At 50.4% G+C, this 18,290-nt stretch overlaps 2 protein-coding genes across 2 annotated transcripts; one reads left to right on the plus strand and one right to left on the minus strand.

Annotated features, from left to right (window-relative positions):
• Positions 1–2,146: 2,146 nt before the first annotated feature.
• Positions 2,147–3,679, minus strand: RBM8A (RNA binding motif protein 8A). Its single transcript, XM_057397260.1, has 6 exons — positions 3,546–3,679; positions 3,325–3,384; positions 3,158–3,235; positions 2,915–3,051; positions 2,688–2,824; positions 2,147–2,497 (listed from the first exon to the last, which is right to left on the minus strand). Exons 1-6 carry the CDS (start codon positions 3,610–3,612, stop codon positions 2,452–2,454), a joined length of 525 nt encoding a protein of 174 aa, XP_057253243.1. The 5' UTR covers positions 3,613–3,679; the 3' UTR covers positions 2,147–2,451.
• Positions 3,680–6,305: 2,626 nt separating this feature from the next.
• On the plus strand, positions 6,306–9,436 carry LOC130592728 (probable tRNA(His) guanylyltransferase). Its single transcript, XM_057397261.1, is given in 4 exon segments — positions 6,306–6,628; positions 7,267–7,355; positions 7,969–8,086; positions 9,069–9,436. Coding segments are annotated over 4 exon segments (522 nt in total). The 5' UTR covers positions 6,306–6,465; the 3' UTR covers positions 9,221–9,436.
• Positions 9,437–18,290: the final 8,854 nt, after the last annotated feature.

Below are 18,290 nucleotides of genomic sequence, written 5' to 3' on the forward strand. Positions count from 1 at the left end.
CTGCAGTGAGGATGCAGTGAAAGTGCTGCAGTGAGGATGCAGTGAAAGTGCTGCAGTGAGGATGCAGTGAAGGTGCAGTGAAGGTGCTGTGGATGCAGTGAAGGTGCTGTGGGTGCAGAGAGGATGCAGTGAAGGTGCTGTGGGTGCAAAGAAGGTGCAGTGAAGGTGCTGTGAATGCAGTGAAGGTGCTGTGGGTGCAGGGAGGCTGCAGTGAAGGTGCTGTGGATGCAGTGAAGGAGCTGTGGGTGCAGTGAGGACACAGTGAAGGTGCTGTAGGTGCCATGAGGCTGCAGTGAAGGTGCTGTGGGTGCAGTGAAGGAGCTGTGGGTGCAGTGAGGATGCAGTGAAGGTGATGTGGGTGCGGTGAGTGCAGTGAAGGTGCTGTGGATGCAGTAAGGGTGCAGTGAAGGTGCTGTAGGTGGAGGGAGGCTGCAGTGAAGGTGCTGTGGGTGCAGGGAGGCTGCAGTGAAGGTGCTGTGGGTGCAGGGAGGATGCAGTGAAGGAGCTGTGGGTGCAGTGAGGATGCAGTGAAGGTGCTGTGGATGCAGTGAGGGTGCAGTGAAGGTGCTGTGGGTGCGGTGAGTGCAGTGAAAGTGAGGTGGGTGCGGTGAGTGCAGTGAAAGTGCTGTGGGTGCAGTGAGGATGCAGTGAAAGTGCTGCAGTGAGGATGCAGTGAAAGTGCTGCAGTGAGGGTGCAGTGAAGGTGCAGTGAAGGTGCTGTGGATGCAGTGAAGGTGCTGTGGGTGCAGAGAGGATGCAGTGAAGGTGCTGTGGGTGCAAAGAAGGTGCAGTGAAGGTGCTGTGAATGCAGTGAAGGTGCTGTGGGTGCAGGGAGGCTGCAGTGAAGGTGCTGTGAATGCAGTGAAGGTGCTGTGGGTGCAGGGAGGCTGCAGTGAAGGTGCTGTGGATGCAGGGAAGGAGCTGAGGGTGCAGTGAGGATGCAGTGAAGGTGCTGTGGGTGCCATGAGGCTGCAGTGAAGGTGATGTGCGTGCCGGGAAGCTGCAGTGAAGGTGCTGTGGGTGCAGTGAAGGAGCTGTGGGTGCAGTGAGGATGCAGTGAAGGTGATGTGGATGTGGTGAGTGCAATGAAGGTGCTGTGGATGCAGTGAGGGTGCAGTAAAGGTGCTGTGGGCGCAGGGAGGCTGCAGTGAAAATGCTGTGGGTGTGGTGAGTGCAGTGAAGGTGCTGTGGGTGCAGGGAGGGTGCTGTGGGTGGAGGGAGGCTGCAGTGAAGGTGCTGTGGGTGGAGGGAGGCTGCAGTGAAGGTGCTGTGGGTGCAGTGAGGGTGCTGTGCGTGCAGGGAGGATGCAGTGAAGGTGCTGTGGGTGCAGTGAGGCTGCAGTGAAGGTGCTGTGGGTGCAGGAGGGTGCTGTGGATGCAGGGAGGGTGCAGTGAGGGTGCTGTGCGTGCACGGAGGATGCAGTGAAGGTGCTGTGGGTGCAGTGAGGGTGCTGTGGGTGCAGGGAGGGTGCTGTGAAGGTGCTGTGCGTGCAGAGAGGCTGCAGCAGCGGGTTGGACTGGGGACGCGGCCGAGGCTCGGGGCACCACTATGGGGCTGGGGATACAGCCATGAGGCACTGCGGGGCAGGGGACACCATGTAGGGAGTCCTCACTGGGCACGCAGACAATGGGACACCCCCATTCCTTCCCTGCAGCCTTGGTGACATGAGGGGTTCTGCCCCCTAACACAGGGTGAGCCCTGGGCAAACAGGAGGAGGAAGGCCACAAAGAGGGTGATGCTGAGGGGTCCTGGCGGCTCCCAAGCCCCTGCTGCTGTGCCCCAAGCCCCAGTGGGTGCCCTTGGGAGCTGAGACCTGACCAGGATCCCGCTGGGAGCACCTCCATTCCCGCTCCAAGTCTTCCTTCACTTCCCAACATTCCAGGCTCAGCACTTCCCTTAACTCCATCCCGTGCCAAGTGGGAACAAGCTGGCAGCACCCGGGAAGCAGGACCTGGAGATGCAGGAAGATGCCCGAGAGGTTCATGTGATGGTGGGGCTGCAAAGAGGACCCCAACAGTGGGGTAAGGGGGGACAAATGGGGCAGGGACACACACACAAGGGCTCAGCATCACCCCAGAGCTGCTCCAGGTGACCCGAGGTGCACACAAACCAGCTCCCAGGTGCTCTTTTAAGGGGGAAAAGTGACTTTTTAGCATTAAGAGTTTATTGTGGAGCCAGCCCCGAGGCAGGGCTGGGGCCCGGTTACAGCTCCCACAACAGGCACTGAAGGCCACGGGGTTGAACCCTTGGGGAAGAAGATGCTTTAGAAACGTTGTGGTTGGAGGTGGAACCGGGCTGAGGGGCTCAGAAACCCCAATGGTGGCTTCCCCCCTTCCCTTGTCCCCCTGGAAACCAGGAAAACCTCCTCCAGCTCCTTCTGTTCCCGTCCCCAAGGTACAAACCCCCCTCCCGGGGCTCCTGGTCTGGATTTGCCATGGGAATGAGAAGTCATCACCGGCGTCTCCTGTCTGGGCTCCGGCTCCGGCGGCGGCCACCCCTGGAAGAAAACACGGAGCTGGGGCTGGAGAAGGCTCCAGGGATACCTCAGAGCCTAAAGAGGCTCCAAAGCATCAGGAGAGGGGCTTTGGACACAGGATGCAGGGATGGGATGAGGGGGATCCTCTCCCATTGGGATGAGCTTTAAGGCCCTTTCCAAGCCCCCCTCCCCGGGGCTGTTTCCCACTCACCTCCTCTTGCCCTTGGGGGGCCCCCGCACGAAGCACCAATCCACACTGATGGGCTGCCCCATCAGCTCCTGCCCGTTCAGCCCCTCCATGGCCGCCTGCGCCTCCTTGTAGGTCTCGTACTCCACCAGGGTGTACCCCTAAGGAGCAGGGAGGAGGAAGGCAGGAAGGGCTCCTTGCCTGATGCCAGCAGGGCAAAGGGAAGCTGGGCTGGCAGAACCCGGCCCTACCTTCAGGTAGCCCGTCCGCCGGTCCAGGTTCAGGTGGATGTTCTTTATCTCCCCGTACTCCGCAAACTTGTCGTGGATGTCTTCTTCTGTGGCCTCCTCGTGCACCCCGGTGACAAAGAGGATCCAGCCCTCGACCGCTGAGGGTGAGGAGGGAACCGGCTTCAGTGGAGCTGTGGAAAGGGGAGCCCCCCCCATAGCAGCTGGAGCGCTGCTATGTCCCATTCCCAGCGCTCCGGTACTCACAGCGCTGCGGCCCCGGCTCATCCCCGTCCTGCTCCACGCTGTCGTAGTCCTCACGCACCCGCGCCCGGGAGCCCTCCTCTGGGGAGGGAAGGAGTGAATGGAGCCCCCCCAAACGCCACCGAACCCCATCAAAGCACCGAGGGACCCCCACAGGGACCGATCCTCACCCGAGCCGAAGCCTCGGCCCTTCCGCTTCTTGGCCTTCTCCTTCAGCTTGTGGATGCTCTCTGCGGGCAGGAGGGGAGCGGGTCAGGCCCAGAGCATGGCCCCGGAATAGGCAGCGCCCCTCCGAGCCGCTCCCGGCCCCAGAGCCAGAGCCGGTCTCGGTCCAGCTCTAGGTCCGAGTCCAGGCCCAGGTCTACGTCCCGGTCCCGGTCCCACCCCTCACCGTCGCCATCCTCATCCATGGCGAAATCCTCGCCCCCCGCCTCATGCAGATCCAGCACGTCCGCCATCTTGCCGCTCCCGCCGCCGCCGCCGCTGCCGCTGCGGTGCACGCCGGGAGGTGCGCCGGAAGCTCCGCTGCGCGGCGCCATCTTGGGGAGGGCACGGGGAGGGGAGGCGCCATCTTGAGGAGGACACAGAGCGGGAACGACATAGCCGCCATCTTGAGGAGGGCGTGTGGCAGCTGCTGCCGGGCCCTGCTGCTGCCGGCGCACCAAGAGCTTTATTCCGCGGCACAGCGCGTCTGAGAGAGCTCTCCAACGGTAACTTCGGTAACTTCGCACCGGCACCCCGGGCAGTACCGGGCTACAACAGCTCCTCCTTCCCTCAGCCCCTTCCTGTCCCAGTGGGTGCACTTCTCAGCAGCTCTCTCGGTGTTCTCTCTTCCGTTCCTCTGGGCTTCCCTTGCGCGCTTCTCCCGTGCTTGCAGCTGATGACACCCAAGATGTCTGCGCTCTCGCCCAGCTCTTATGGCGCAGCTTCCCGTGCAGCGCTCCCCACACGGGCGCGGCGGCACCGGCATCGCCGCCATCTTGGGGAGGTCAAAGCATGGCGTCCTTCCCGCGCCGCCATCTTGGGGTGGTCGCGGTGGCTCTGGCCCCCTCTTTCCCCTCCAAACGCAGCCGTGGTTTAGATCGAAAGGGAATTTCCCTGGAAGCAGCAGACAGGCGTTAGCACCACACGGCTCAACCTGCGGCCTCTGCCTGTAGGCATTTCTATAGCTGCAGCATCCCGTACGGTGACCCAGTGGAGGAGTCCTTCCGTAACAGGAAGCACAAACACACAGGACCCAGGTCTGGAAGATCCATGGGAGGTGATGGCATCGGTCGCAGTAAAACTGCTTTGCAGCATTAACACACGGGGCCTTGCTGTTCCTGTGCTCTACACCCTTTTTATGGATTAAAGTGCATTATCTCTTCTAATCACCAGCATCACCTGAATGATGTTGTTGTGAAAAGGCAAAGCCCAGATTGTTCAGTCCTCAGTGCCCAAAGCAGACCTTTGCCCTTGCTTAGACGTCAAAGCATAATGCGTTCATTGCTGTAGGCGCTGCATGACGCTAATGTCCCATCAACTTAGCATTCTGCACAAACGCAGAGGCTCTGTTGGTGTAGGACATATTCCTTCCTGTATTGACATAGCCATGTGTATATGTATGTATTTTGTTGAAAGCCTGCGGCATTGCCCGGCTCCACCTCGGGCTCCTCCGCCATGAGGTGCAGCGCCCCGAGGGTACCCCCGTTGTGCCCCGGCGGCGGGAGGCGGCGGAGATGCCGCCGGCGGCCGCATGGGGGCGCTGCGGGAAGCGGCCGCTGCCGCCCGCCCCTCTCCCTGCCAAGGCCGCCCCTTGGGCGCCCGCGGGAGTTGGCGCCAACGCCGGCCACGGCCCGGGCCGCGGCTGTCACCATAGAGAGGTCCGCCCAGGCGCACAGAAGGGCTCCCCCCGCTTCCGTTTCCGCTCTGCGGGCAGGCGCTGCAGCTACGGCGGCCGGGAGCGGCCGCTGCCGCCTCCTCGTGTGCGGGACTCTGAGGCGGGCGGTCCCCGAGTGCCCGGCTGCCGGAGAGCGGCGCGGCTGCACGGCCGCGGCTTGCAGAGGTGAGGCCGGGCGGGTGGGCGGGCAACCAGTGGCTGGAGGCGCTGGGCTGCGGCTGCGGGTGCTGGGCCGGGGGAAGGCGCCCTGGCTGCTGCCGTGCAGAAGCCTTGGCGCCTCCCTGGGTGGGTTCCGCGGGGTTCACAGCTCCTCCTTGCCCGCAGTGAGCCCTTAGCTCGGCCTCTCCCGTTGCTCCCGGTGCTTTGCCTCCGAGGGCCGCGGTTGGATTCGTAATGGTGCCTTCGGGTTCCAGCAGCGTCTGGGGATTTGCTCTCTGGGTTGGTCGCAGGGTCCTGGTGGAGCTGTCAAGTGTTAAGAAGTCGATGATAGTGTTGCCTGTGTTGGATAGAGTGTAGAAGGCTCCCTGGGAGAAAGTGAGTTTATAGAAAACAGTATTTGTCACCTTTTCCAAGTAAAATACAGAACCCAGTGGTGCAAGACTCTTTAGGCTGAGATAGTGATGGGAAAGAGAATGGGTTCTTCAGAGTGTGCAAAAAGGTTTTTTGTTCTTACTCGTCATACCTGGAGCGAGTTCTCTGTATTGCCAGGTTGCTGGAAATCAATATTGATAGAAGGCAGATGTGAGGAAAATAAATGGGTTGTCATTTTCAGTGGCTTCTTAAGGGTTTCTTATTCAACCATTTTTGTTTCGCAGGTTTCCTGAGCAGCATGAGTGCAAAAAGCCAAATGATGCCTGTGCTCTTCATCTGGTGACCAGGTGTGCCCAGGCAGTGATGGAAGATACTGCTGCTGCTTCAGGCCAGAGTGATGAATACAGTTTTGTCTTCCAATAGAGGAGTAGGTGGTTTAAAAGAAGAGCAAGGTAAAAGCTGCTTTGATACTACATCCCTAAACCTCTAGTTCTTTAGGTTTGCCTTTATCTACACGCAGAAGTTAAGAGTTAGGCTGTGTTTGGATGCATATGCTGTATCTAATTCAGGTTCTTCATGTGAAGGCTTTGTTCATGATCTTTCAGGAAAACACGTTCAGTGATACAGAGATTTAAAACCAGAATTGCTGATAGAAACATCTGAAACAAACATTGACAGAATAACCATTCTTTTAACCAAATGTTACCTTTTCCAAACTTCCTTGATTCTCAGGATTTCCTGTTCTGCAAAAGACTGTTGTTGCTGATCAGTTGGGCCATTACTTAAGCAATGCTGCTGCCCACCAGGATGATAGGTACTTATACCTCAGATAATCACAGCTACAAATCACATTGAGGTATTTCTTTCTTTTCCCTTTTGCTTTGTGTTTGCAAGCAAGTTCATGACTCATGTGGTCTCCCAGTTTGCCTGAAGTTATGTTTTCTGTTGGGAGGATTACTTCAAGGAGCAGCAACTTCTGTACCCACCAGGATTTGGTGCCCGAACTGTGTTGTATCCCAGCCACCAGAATTTAAAGAACTATCTCTGCTGGAGACAAGCAGATTGTGAGTGTTTCTAGAAAACAGATTTGTGCAGTGGAGTTGTCTTCATCTCTGAATAGAAATGCCTTTATTGCCAGTGTGTATAGGTATCAGTGAAGGATCATTTTGGGCTTTGTATGGATATAGAAATACTGTCTGGAATTTGGAACCTTCAGGTTACAACCATATTTGTTGCATGCTGGGAGTGAGTTCAGCACAAGAAATATTTCCAATATTAATAGAATGAATTTACTACTTTTTATGTCCCAAGTTTGTTTAGCATGGGGAATCTTGAAGGGATGTGGATGTTCAATCAGTGCTGTATATTCCACACCAGAACACACCATTGGATTTATTTCCTAGGCATTTGTTGGTGCCTAATCCCTATTGCTCAGATGAAGACAACTTGCATTGCACAGAAACACTGTTCACTCTCTGCTCTCCAATTTCAGAATTACAAAGAAATGTGTCTTCTAGTCATTCTCATGATACACAGTACCTTAAGAGTTAATCAGAAAGATCGTATCATCTCTAGCAACTGGTATTATTAATTCTGTTTTATTCTTGGCTGTTTCTTGAGTACCACTCTGAAACTAAAGCTGTTTTTTCTGAGTAGTCACTTAGATCTTATAACTAGTCTTTGTCTCTTTTTTTTTCTGTAGGCTGTATTAATAACCTTTATAATACAGTGTTATGGGTGCTTGTACAGCCAAGTGGTTTGACACCAGTGCAAGCACAGGATAGACTGCAGGTAAGAGTCTTTTTAGATCATGTGTTTTCCAGCTACAGAGAAAATCCTAAGATTTGTAAAGCTGGACTTGCCTACCCAGCAGGCGTGGCTGGATTGTCTGTTCTCACAATAATAATTTTGTGGATGTTGATTCAACGACTTCCTCACTTGTACAGGTGCTGACGTGATGAGAAAACACTGGGTTTTTGGCCGTAGGATTTTAATCCTTCAGTAGCATGCTCAGAAACCATAGAAATGTCATATAAACATCCAGTATATGTGTGCATGAAGTACTCTGGCAGGATTCAGCTAGTATGGATCCCCAGTCCCTTCTGTAGGATTTTGCCTCAACGTGGAGGCTCGAGCAGATCATTTTCTCCTGAAGTCTGTTGACTTTTATCGGTTTGTCTGGAAAATGGAACCACGCAGACAACAAAACCTTCTCTGTATTAACATCCTCGTTTGGCAGTTGGAAAGAATTCCTCTGTTGGAAGAGGTAGTTAAACCCTGTGACTTAAAGGTGAAAATCTGCCTAAATGTCAGTCTTGCATCCAGTGTTCACCCTTTTTCTACTCTAGAGATTCAGTTTGTTTGGTTTTCTCTAAGAGTGTTTTCTGTTTTCGGTTCTTCCCAGGGGACTTTGGCTGGAGATGAGAATGAAATACTCTTTTCTGCATTCAACATCAACTACAACAACAAACCTCTGATGTACAGAGAAGGAGCTGCCTTAGTATGGCAAAAGGTAAACAGCTGTATTACCACTTGCTTCACGCTCAGGGTTTTAGTAGGGACACTATGGCAGATAAGCTGCACTGTAAGGTCACCAGCTATATCCCAAATATATGTCTATGTATTTAACATATTCCTATGTATTAACTAACCATATTTACCTTGTAATGATGTGTGAGTATCTAATTATTTTGGAGATATTTTTGAGAGATGTGTCTCTATGAGCACAGTATAAAAACTGGTGTTTGAAGTGTGACTTAGGTACAAATTATGACTATTGAGCTAACCCATGTATCCATGGCTGAGGGGTGTTGGACTAGATGATCTGCAGAGGTCCCTTGGAGCATTATTGATTCTGTGAATTACACAAGTCTGATGTTTTTGCTAGACAAACCTGCTTTGTTTAATGAATTGTACCCTTGGTTTGTTAATGTTAGCAGCTTTGAAAATGCAGAAAGCATTCTGCTTCCTGAAAAACTCCATTTCAGTGACTATTGTCATTTTGATGTGATAATTGTTGGGGCCTGTGTCGAGCCCTTCACAGGACTAGATCCCAGGTATTTCCACTGCAAAGGAATTATGACCTTCTGGCCTACTGTTTCTTTGTTTGGCCTACTATTACTTTGTTTGACCTAATTGGAATAGATAGAGGCTTCCACCTGGAAATCCGTTCCACTGGGTCCTTATGCATGTTTGTTCTTGGTAATGACATTTGCATGGTTTCCCATTTGCCTTGTATAGCTCCAAATTAAATACTGTATTTTATTCAGGAACACTTGCAATCAGGTGACTTTGCGGGTCATTTCTTCAAGCCATGTGATGATGACATGCAGTTTCAGCTGCTCGTGGTTGAACTGAGAATAAGCTTCCTTTCAAAGGGTGCTATGTAGTGTGCCATAGGGTTGACAGTTGCTTTTTTTGTAGCTTTGGTTCTTGTCCATTTGTGAATTCCCTCTGGAGTCTCCTGTCTGCTAATGTGTCAACTGTATTTTCAAGTTAATGAAGTTGTGACTGAGAAAATGAAACTGCCAAGGGAAGCAGAAGGAAAGGAAGTTGAAGTGACTCGGACTACGAATAAAGTTGTTCCCTTGCACTGTGACATAATCGGGGACCAGTTCTGGGAGGAATACCCTGAGATTCTGGCTGAGGATAGTTGATATCTCTGAGTATCACTGATGGTTTACACTTCCCTCTGCTTGGGTTGCTGGCAAGTGAGGAGTATGAATGATGGCAGGGGGGTTGGAAGTAGACGATCTTAAGGTCCTTTCCAACCGTCACTATTCTATGATTCTGTGGCTGGCAGTTTAATCTGTAACCCTCTACAACAACTACTTTTTACTTAGCACTGTTGAGGCCTTGAAAAGACGCTTGTATGCTGTGACATACAAGGGTATGCCCGGATGGAAAAGCAAACTCATAGTAGAGTTTGAATGTTAAGGAATCATAATTGAGGACAGCTCCTTTCTTTGGTTTGTGTATTTGAACAGTTCAAAGCAGAGGAGAAAATAATACATTTGATTTTTTTTGTTTGTTTGTTTGTTTCAACTGCAATGGGCCAGAATAGGATCATAGAAGAGTTTGGGTTGGAAGGGACCTTAAAGATCATTGTCCTGGCTTCCACTGTAGCAGTATTTTTTCTCCTTAGTAGCTGGTGCAGTGCTGTGTTTTTGGCTTTAGCCTGAGGACAGTGCTGGTGGCACCAACTGAAGACATGGGTGAGTTCAGTAACGTTTACTGCCATCAAGGACTTTTCAGTCCTTTTCTCTGCCTGGGAGGAGGGGCACAAGAAGCCAGGAGGAAACGGAGCCAGGACACCTGACCCAAACTAGGCAAAGGGCTGTGCTGTACCGCAGCACGTCGTGTCCACTGCATAAACTGGACAGAGCTAGCCGGAAGGCACAGATCACTGCTCAGGTTGGGCTGGGTATCGGTTGACGGGTGGTGGGTGGTTGTATTCTCACCCCTTGTTATTTCCCTTATCATTATTGTTACTGGTGGCAGGAGGAGGGGGTTGTGTTCTACCTTAGTTACTGCACTGTTCTTATCTCAACACGTGGGAGTTGCCCCCTGTTTTGGCAGCCCCCTTTCTTGCCGCTCTCCCCCTTTCCTCCGGGCCCCCTCTCTTCCTCCTCTTGCTCCTGGAGGGATGGGGAGGAGAATTGGAAGAATATAACTCCTACAAGCTAAGAACAGTCCAGTAACGAAGGTAGAACACAAATCACTACTGTTTCTGCCACCAATAGTAAAAATGATAAAGGAAATAACAAGGTGAGACAGTACAATTGCTCACACACTGACTGCTACCCCACCCAACCCAAACACTGATCTGGGCCTTCTGGCTATCTTCCTCCAGTTTATACACTGGGCATGATATGCCTGTGCTATGGGATACCCCTTGGCCTAGGTTGGGTCAGGTGTCCGGTCTCTGCTTCTTCCCAGCTTCTTGTGTCTCCTCACTGGCAGAGCATGAGACTGAAAACGTCCCTTGATAGGAGTAAACGTGACTTTAACACACCCATGTCTTGTCTTGTTGCTCTCAGCATTGTTCTCAGGCTGGAGGCACTGCACCAGCTCCTAAGGAGACAAATGATTACTACAGCTGACCCCAGGACCGTCGTTCAGTTCCAACCCCTGCCATGCGCAGGGCCACCTTCCACTTGAGCAGCTTGGTCTGTGTCCCATCTGAGGGAAGGAGGGGGCACAAAATTACCAAATGGAATGTATAAACCTCGAGAAGGACAGGAGGATTGTCTTGGCCGTGGGGCTAACGAACCAACTGAGCTGGTACCAGCATCTACTGCGCGTGCTTCAGAGCCTGCCAGAAGTGATGAAGATTGTTGGAAGAAGTAAACGCCCCTCAGAGACCCAATTCTGTACGCGGGCGGGGAACCTTCTGGACAATGCTGTAATCCATAGGCAGCCTCATGACTATGTGTGCCCAGGGACTACAGAAGGATGGCTTGTGTAGCAAGGCGGGGACACACGCTAGGAGGAGCCATCCGCCGTGTCTCCCGGTGTCGCAATAACAAATAACCTGCTCGGCAGCTTGGAAACTTTGTTGGCGAGTTTGGTCCTGGAGTTTTCTCCAAGTCACGTCTAGCCTGGCCTTGAGCACTGCTGGGGATGGGGCAGAATCCTTCAGCAGGCATTTAGTGTTGAATTTCAAGGCTCCTGTGTTTCATCAGATCAGTGCAAAGCTGTTTGAGTGCTTCCTGTCTCTGATCCTTACACAAAGGGAGTAGCCCAGCGGTTTTCTGTGATTCTGAAAGCTTTTGTCAAATGTACAGGATTTTTATACTTTAACAAAATAAAAATAATAATTTCTTCCCTTTATTTTCCGGGGAACTTTACTAGTAAAGTTACTAGAGGGGAATTGATAACCAAGATACCACAGAGATTTGCATCCTGTTGGGATAGGTGTTTTACACATTGTGTTCTCTTCTGTGCCTGGCCGAGTTGGTGTGCATCTCCTCCTGGCCAGCGGAGTCAAAAGTGGTACTGGAATGTTCCTGGGTGCCTGCAAAGAGGCTGCTGACACAAATTTGTACTGCTGTCTTGTGATGCTCCTGGGGATGGGACAGACAGTGCTCCCGGCAGGGCAGGTTAGAGGGAAAACAATCAATTAATTAATGAATCATAGAGAATAGTTAGGGTTGGAAAGGACCTTAAGGTCCTCCAGTTCCACCCCCCTGCTATGGGCAGGGACACCTCACACTGAAGTATGCTACCCAAGGCTTCGTCCAACGTGGCCTTGAACGCCGCCAGGGATGGAGCATTCACAGCCTCCCTGGGCAACCCATTCCAGTGCCTCACCACCCTTATAGTAAAGGATTTCTTCCTTCTATCCAATCTAAACTGCCCCTGTTTCAGTTTTCACCCTTTCCCCCTTGTCCTGTCACTACAGTCGCTAATGAAGAGTCCCTCCCCAGCATCCCTATAGCCCCCCTTCAGATACTGGAAGGCTGCTCTGAGGTCTCCACGGAAACAGTTAAATCCATTAATCCAACAGTTAAATCCATACAACCTCTCTGAGCCGAGAGAGCTCTGCCGAGGTTAAGGGGCTTGGCCCAGTGCAGCTGGGATTGGAGAGAAATAACCTCTTTCAGTACAGAAATACAACTATAAAATAGGTTTTTATAAGGATATTACTGCTAGAACAGCAATCTGGCACACTGCTGCTAAGGGAGAGACAGGCAGGAGGTGGGACTGGCCATGAAACTGGAAACAAAGGCTAAGGTGTGACTGAATTCATTACCCATGAATTGCATCGCAGCCTGCTCTCTGTTTCCCCTTTTCTTCCCCCAGGAAGAACTTACACCTTCAAGGCAATGTGCATTTGGGTTTGGGTTTGGTTTTTAAGAGCCACTCACCAGGTGCTGATGTAAACTACACCTTTGCAGGTTCTTCCTGAGATTAAACAATGAGCCAACGTGCTCCTGATAGCACAGGGCTTCCCCTTTGCTGTGGCGTTTAACACGAAGCAGTGAAGCACACCCAGTGGGAGAACGGGCATTGAGTTTACTTTGGAGAAGGGGCTGTGTAATTCCCAGGAAGAGGATATGAGGGATTGTGAGAGGATGAGTCCTATGATGAACACTTGAATGCATTGGCTTTCGCAAATCATAGGTGTTGCTATGTGGATCTAACTGTATGAGCTGGCGAAGCTCCCTGAAGACACAAGATCAGACAACGAGCTTAATAAAATGGCCAGAATTCTTGAGCAAAAGAATTTGTAAAGGTAAAAGAAAAGGGGGGGGGGGGGGGGGGGGGGGGGGGCTTGATACAAGAGAAGCTAGTGCCTGGAAAACATAGGGTTAAAGTACTTTTAGCCTGACTTAGGTCGAAGATAAAGAACAATGTTTGTGCTGTAAGTCTGTGGAATTTAGTGGCCCCACTAAACATGAATGAGTTATTTCACACCATCCTTCTCATTATCAGTTAGCTTAGAGACAAGAGCCTCCGAACCATCTGCTAGCTTGGGATACTCCTTGTCTGCCCATCCTGTAATAGATTTTGCAGGAAGGTCGCACTGTTCTAAATCCTTGCCAGCTACCAGAAGAATTACAGCTAGGGCTGGTTTGGGCTGGTTCTGGGATTACTGGGGCGGCCGACTGTGCCAAAGGTGAAAAGTAACAGCGGGGAAGACTGTTCACTTCATCTGGAAGACCCCTACTCACAAGAGGAAGACTGCTCACTTCATCTGGAAGACCCCTACTCACAAGAGGAAGACTGCTCACTTCATCTGGAAGACCCCTACTCACAAGAGGAAGACTGCTCACTTCATCTGGAAGACCCCTACTCACAAGAGGAAGACTGCTCACTTCATCTGGAAGACCCCTACTCACAAGAGGAAGACTGCTCACTTCATCTGGAAGACCCCTACTCACAAGAGGAAGACTGCTCACTTCATCTGGAAGACCCCTACTCACAAGAGGAAGACTGCTCACTTCATCTGGAAGACCCCTACTCACAAGAGGAAGACTGCTCACTTCATCTGGAAGACCCCTACTCACAAGAGGAAGACTGCTCACTTCATCTGGAAGACCCCTACTCACAAGAGGAAGACTGCTCACTTCATCTGGAAGACCCCTACTCACAAGAGGAAGACTGCTCACTTCATCTGGAAGACCCCTACTCACAAGAGGAAGACTGCTCACTTCATCTTGAAGACCCCTACTCACAAGAGGAAGACTGCTCACTTCATCTTGAAGACCCCTACTCACAAGAGGAAGACTGCTCACTTCATCTTGAAGACCCCTACTCACAAGAGGAAGACTGCTCACTTCATCCTCACGACCCCTGCCCACAGTCACCGCAGAGCAGTGCGCAGGCGCCAAGAGGAGGGGACTCGTGATAATAAGTTCCTGGAGGTAGTTAGAATATTCCCCGCCTGATGATGATGACTATGTCTGTGACTAACTATATGATGACTATGTCTGTGACTAACGCAATAGTGAAAGGATGGAAACCTGGAACAAATGCCAATCAGGGCGCCTCTGGCTACAGGCACGCACCAGGTGCTGCTGCTCTTGCTTTATTGACTTTATCCCTCAATACAACCGTGTTATCTCTATTAGAAGAGTGAGCTCGGATTTCACAATTCCAAATGAATCCAAAGCATTGCACCCGCCATTGGCCCTGAAGCCCTTCCTGTCTCTACGTTGGTTTGGGGTTTACTTTCCTTTGAGATGCTGTGTGCTGCTGTCTCTTGCAGACTTGGGACATTCCATCTAAAGCAACTGTTCCAGAGGTGGTAACAGCTGGATTTTGGAGACAGAGTAAAAGTTTTAGATCAAGAGATTTGGCAACCATGATTCATGCTTGGAGCGTTTTATGTCCGCACTGTACCCCTAAGGAAGACGAAGCCGGCGCAGTTACCCCACATCGGGTGTTTAATGCATAAAGTCGTACACAAGGGTTAAGATGTCTGTGCTCTCATCCCGGTCTGCTGGCACAGCTGCTTGTGCAACCTTCCCCACATTTCCCCTTTCTTTATAAACCAACAAACCATTTTTGATTGATTTAGTAATGAAAGGATTTACACAAGCAGTTAAACAAGGAACCGCCATTAAACTGCCATTAAGCAATGCGATGTTAATAGTATTTTTCAGCTCTGCACTGATGCCCCATCCTGACAGCACATCTTCCAGTCAATCCCAGCCACTGCCCACCTGCAACCGCTGAGATCTGCCCTTTAAGTGTTGCATTGCTTCATGGATAGACTGGGACTGATCAGACAGGCTCATGCAACTCGTCCCATCGGAGCCTTTACAACCATGGCCCTGGGCTAACAACAGATCTATGGCAGCTCGGCTCTGAAGGGTGGCATGTCTGATCGAACCGACATCTGGTAACAGATCACTTAAGGCTAAAGAAGTAGCATTAGTTTGCTGAGATAACCAACAGCCAAGCTTGTTTAACGTTCCTAACGCTTTCCCTATAGCTGCAGGTGGGATAAATAATGCTGCTGCTGCTGCAGTCTCACCTGTAGTCCAAAGTGTACAACCTGCTTGATGAGTATGCACAGAGCGTGTAGGCTGTGCTTTCCTATGGCTCTCCATCATAGCAGCATTTGGCATGAATAGCGTCAGTCTTCCAATGCTCCGTGGTCTCCCACGCGCGAGAGGCGATACCAGGCCAGGCACGGTCTCCACAAATAAGGAAATATCCCGGTGGGAATTTCCTGGGATATCTGCTGGGTGTGGTATAACCGCACCAGGATGAAACACTGGGATATGCTGGTAGGGCAGCATGTACCCACTGAATATGGTGAGCTGTTGATCGATGCCACCCGGGTGGGATCCGTTAAAACCGGCCCGTATGTCTGTGCAATTCAAGGGTCGTCAGTAATCCATTTCTATGGATCCTAACACATCTAACTCTTGTGGTTCAAGGCGTGGTCTGGGGAGCCAACCCCCCAGCTCTTCCACAGGTCTACGATGTTGGAGCGGTTGATGCTCAGATTTAGCTAGGATAACCCGTCTTTGGGAACAGCCCAGTTATCGACAGGAGTCCCCACCAGACATGTGCCAAAGGGGTTTCCTCGATGCACATGGTGTGTCTTGTCCTCTTCGACTGGCTAGAGTTACCCATACATTCATTTTTGGCTGCGGTGGAAGCCAGTCCAGTGGTCATTTTCATCTTGCTGGTGATGATGATGGTGAAAATGAGGGCTTGACCCATTGCGCCGGTACCCATCTGGGACCCGAATCTGTGGGAATGCAAGCAATCCCTTGTCCCCAGGTTATTAACTGATAAGGTCCTTCCCATTTATCGGTTCTTAAATCTTTTACTACAACTTCTGCTTTATCTTTTATTTCTCGTTGCTTATCATATGCTGATAGAAAATGCCTAGAGATTGGTGGCCCACCTTGGTCACTCCATTGATTAAAAAACTTCAACACATAGAGCGCTTTCACCAGGCGTTCCTGGGGGAGAGTGTGCAAACTCCCCCCTTTTGTTTAAGTAAACAGATTGGATATAAGGAGGAAGTTCTTTACTGTGGGGGTGCTGAGGCACTGGAATGGGCTGCCCAGGGAGGTTGTGAATGCTCCATCCCTGGCAGTGTTCAAGGCCAGGTTGGACAGAGCTTTGGGTGCCATGGTTTGGTGTGAGGTGTCCCTGCCCATGGCAGGGGGGGTGGAACTGGATGATCTGAAGGTCCTTTCCAACCCAAACTGTTCTATGGTTCTATGAAACATGCACATACTTTAGTTTACCAAACTCAGGTATGTGAGTGACATCCAATTGCCAAAGCTCTAGCACACACAGGCCTCTCGGATTTACACCAAATGACAGTGAAGGGGCTGCAAGCTGGCAACCAGGACACGCTGTGACAATTTGGCGTGTTTGATTCATAGGAAGGTGAAAGGTTTTTTGTGAGGTTTTTGCACGTTGATGATAAAATGCATGAGAAAGACAAGCTTGTTCAAAACCAGTGGGCAAAACTGTGAGGCCGGGGAACAGGTCTGCACGTTTATTTCCCTCTGTCAGACCAGGTAGAGTGGAGTGAGACCAAATACGCACTATATAATATGGATGTTTGCTATGATTCAGACATGGTAACAGTGTCTGAGACAAATCAAACTCAGGTTTATGGTTACTTTCCTTTAGCTAGGCAGCTTTTAGTCTCAATCCTACTCCAGCCACCAGCTGAGTCTGTGACTCTATTAATGGGATCGTGCCAGTCCAGAAAAACTCGAGTGACCGCAGAGAGTTGGCTAATTGGAGGCGATCCTTGCCCTGTAAGAATTTCTGGTTGCCATTGCTTGTGGCGGTCTCTCCATACAGTAACTGCACGGCTTGGTTTACCAGACCCGTCAGTGAACACAGTGTGCTTAAAGGAGCAAGGTTACATTTGGGTAGGTTTTGAAGCCCAAACTGTAACTGCAATGGCTTATGGTTTGGAGGATGCATCGAGAACCGTCCACTGAATCCTTCTAAGCTGGTCTGAAACTCAAAGGAACTTTGAATTAGTCGTTGTAATATTTGCATTGTGACAGGTAACACGATTATTGTTGACTCTTTATCACTAAGGGCGATTAAACGTTGTCTGCCCTTTATTATTAGAGCAAAAAACATTTCAATTCGAGTGGTTATTGTTTTCCCAAATTGGTGAGACAAAAACCCCATTCAATCACAGCAAAGGGTTTGGATATGAGAAATCCCATTGGAAAATTAATCTATATGGTTGGAAGTCAGAATTTCGAATAATTAGATGGAAGCTACAGTCAGGATTGCATTGCTGTGCCTGTCTATTGCTAATGGCTACAGCCACCTTAGGGAGGGCCTCTTGGGCATCAGGGTTCAGTTTTCATTCTGAACTAAAGAGCAGGGCGGCCCTTTAGTAAAGAAAACAAAGGGTGTAGCTCTTTATTAGAATAAAGTCCTAATAAAGCTCTTACCCAATTTATGGCACCTAATAATTTCTGCATATCATTCAGTGGTCAAGCATTTTTGTTGATTTTAACAGACTGGGGAACTGTGTGCTCACCTGTTATATTCCACCCTACATATTACCACGGTGCAATTCTGCTCCTTTTTAGGGGCTATTTCTTGTGGCGTTATCAAAGACAGACTCCAGTTCTGGTGAAATCTGAAGACCTTTATTGCACGTCTCAAATCCCTTTTACAGTCTACTAAGCGCTAAGCAGTAATTTTCCACTCCTCTTACTTCCTTCTCATCCCGATTCAGCAAAACCACCAACGGTCACAAATATTTACAGGGTTTGCTCTGGTTTTGAGCTGCACATCCTGTTTTATCTTGCAAACCGCCTGCTTTGTTTTGCTAACTGATCTTGACCCTTCATTGTTCTCTTTACCCTTCCCAAGGCTGAAGCCCGACCAGGATCCATTTCATGACCTATTTCTGTCCCATTACCCACATCTCCCCCCTTCTGTTTTACTATAAGGACAGCTTTTCTAGATTTCTCAGAAAGTCGTTGTAAACATTGACGTAACCAAGGCACACCGATTAGAATGCATAGAAAGATTAACAAAAGGATTAAATCAATTGTGGTTTGAGTACTAAGTTCATTAGTGACATTTTGCAAAGCCTGGCTAACAGTGTGAGCCGTTTGTACTGGTTTTGTTAGTGATGCAGTACCAGCAGACACAGCAGCTGATATTACAATAGCTGATATTATAGCAAAGAAAAGCCAACCTATAAAACACCTAATTCTACGCTGTCTTGAATATGTTTGTGTCGTGGTTTAAACCCAGTCAGGT

This window comes from Pezoporus wallicus, unplaced genomic scaffold, assembly GCF_028554395.1.
Source record: "Pezoporus wallicus isolate ANWC-B61680 ecotype Strahan unplaced genomic scaffold, APGP_CSIRO_Pwel_v1 contig_13696, whole genome shotgun sequence".
NCBI classification, from domain to species: Eukaryota; Metazoa; Chordata; class Aves; order Psittaciformes; family Psittacidae; genus Pezoporus; species Pezoporus wallicus.

Bases quoted from the DNA above. Each gene is read 5' to 3' on its own strand.
- RBM8A (XM_057397260.1), bottom strand. From the start codon at position 3,612: ATGGCGGACGTGCTGGATCTGCATGAGGCGGGGGGCGAGGATTTCGCC. The intron at 3,236-3,324 runs GTGAGGATCGGT...TTCCCTCCCCAG, and splicing joins GGGCCGAGGCTTCGGCTCGG to AGGAGGGCTCCCGGGCGCGG. The intron at 2,498-2,687 runs GTGAGTGGGAAA...GTTTTCTTCCAG, and splicing joins CCCCCCAAGGGCAAGAGGAG to GGGTGGCCGCCGCCGGAGCC.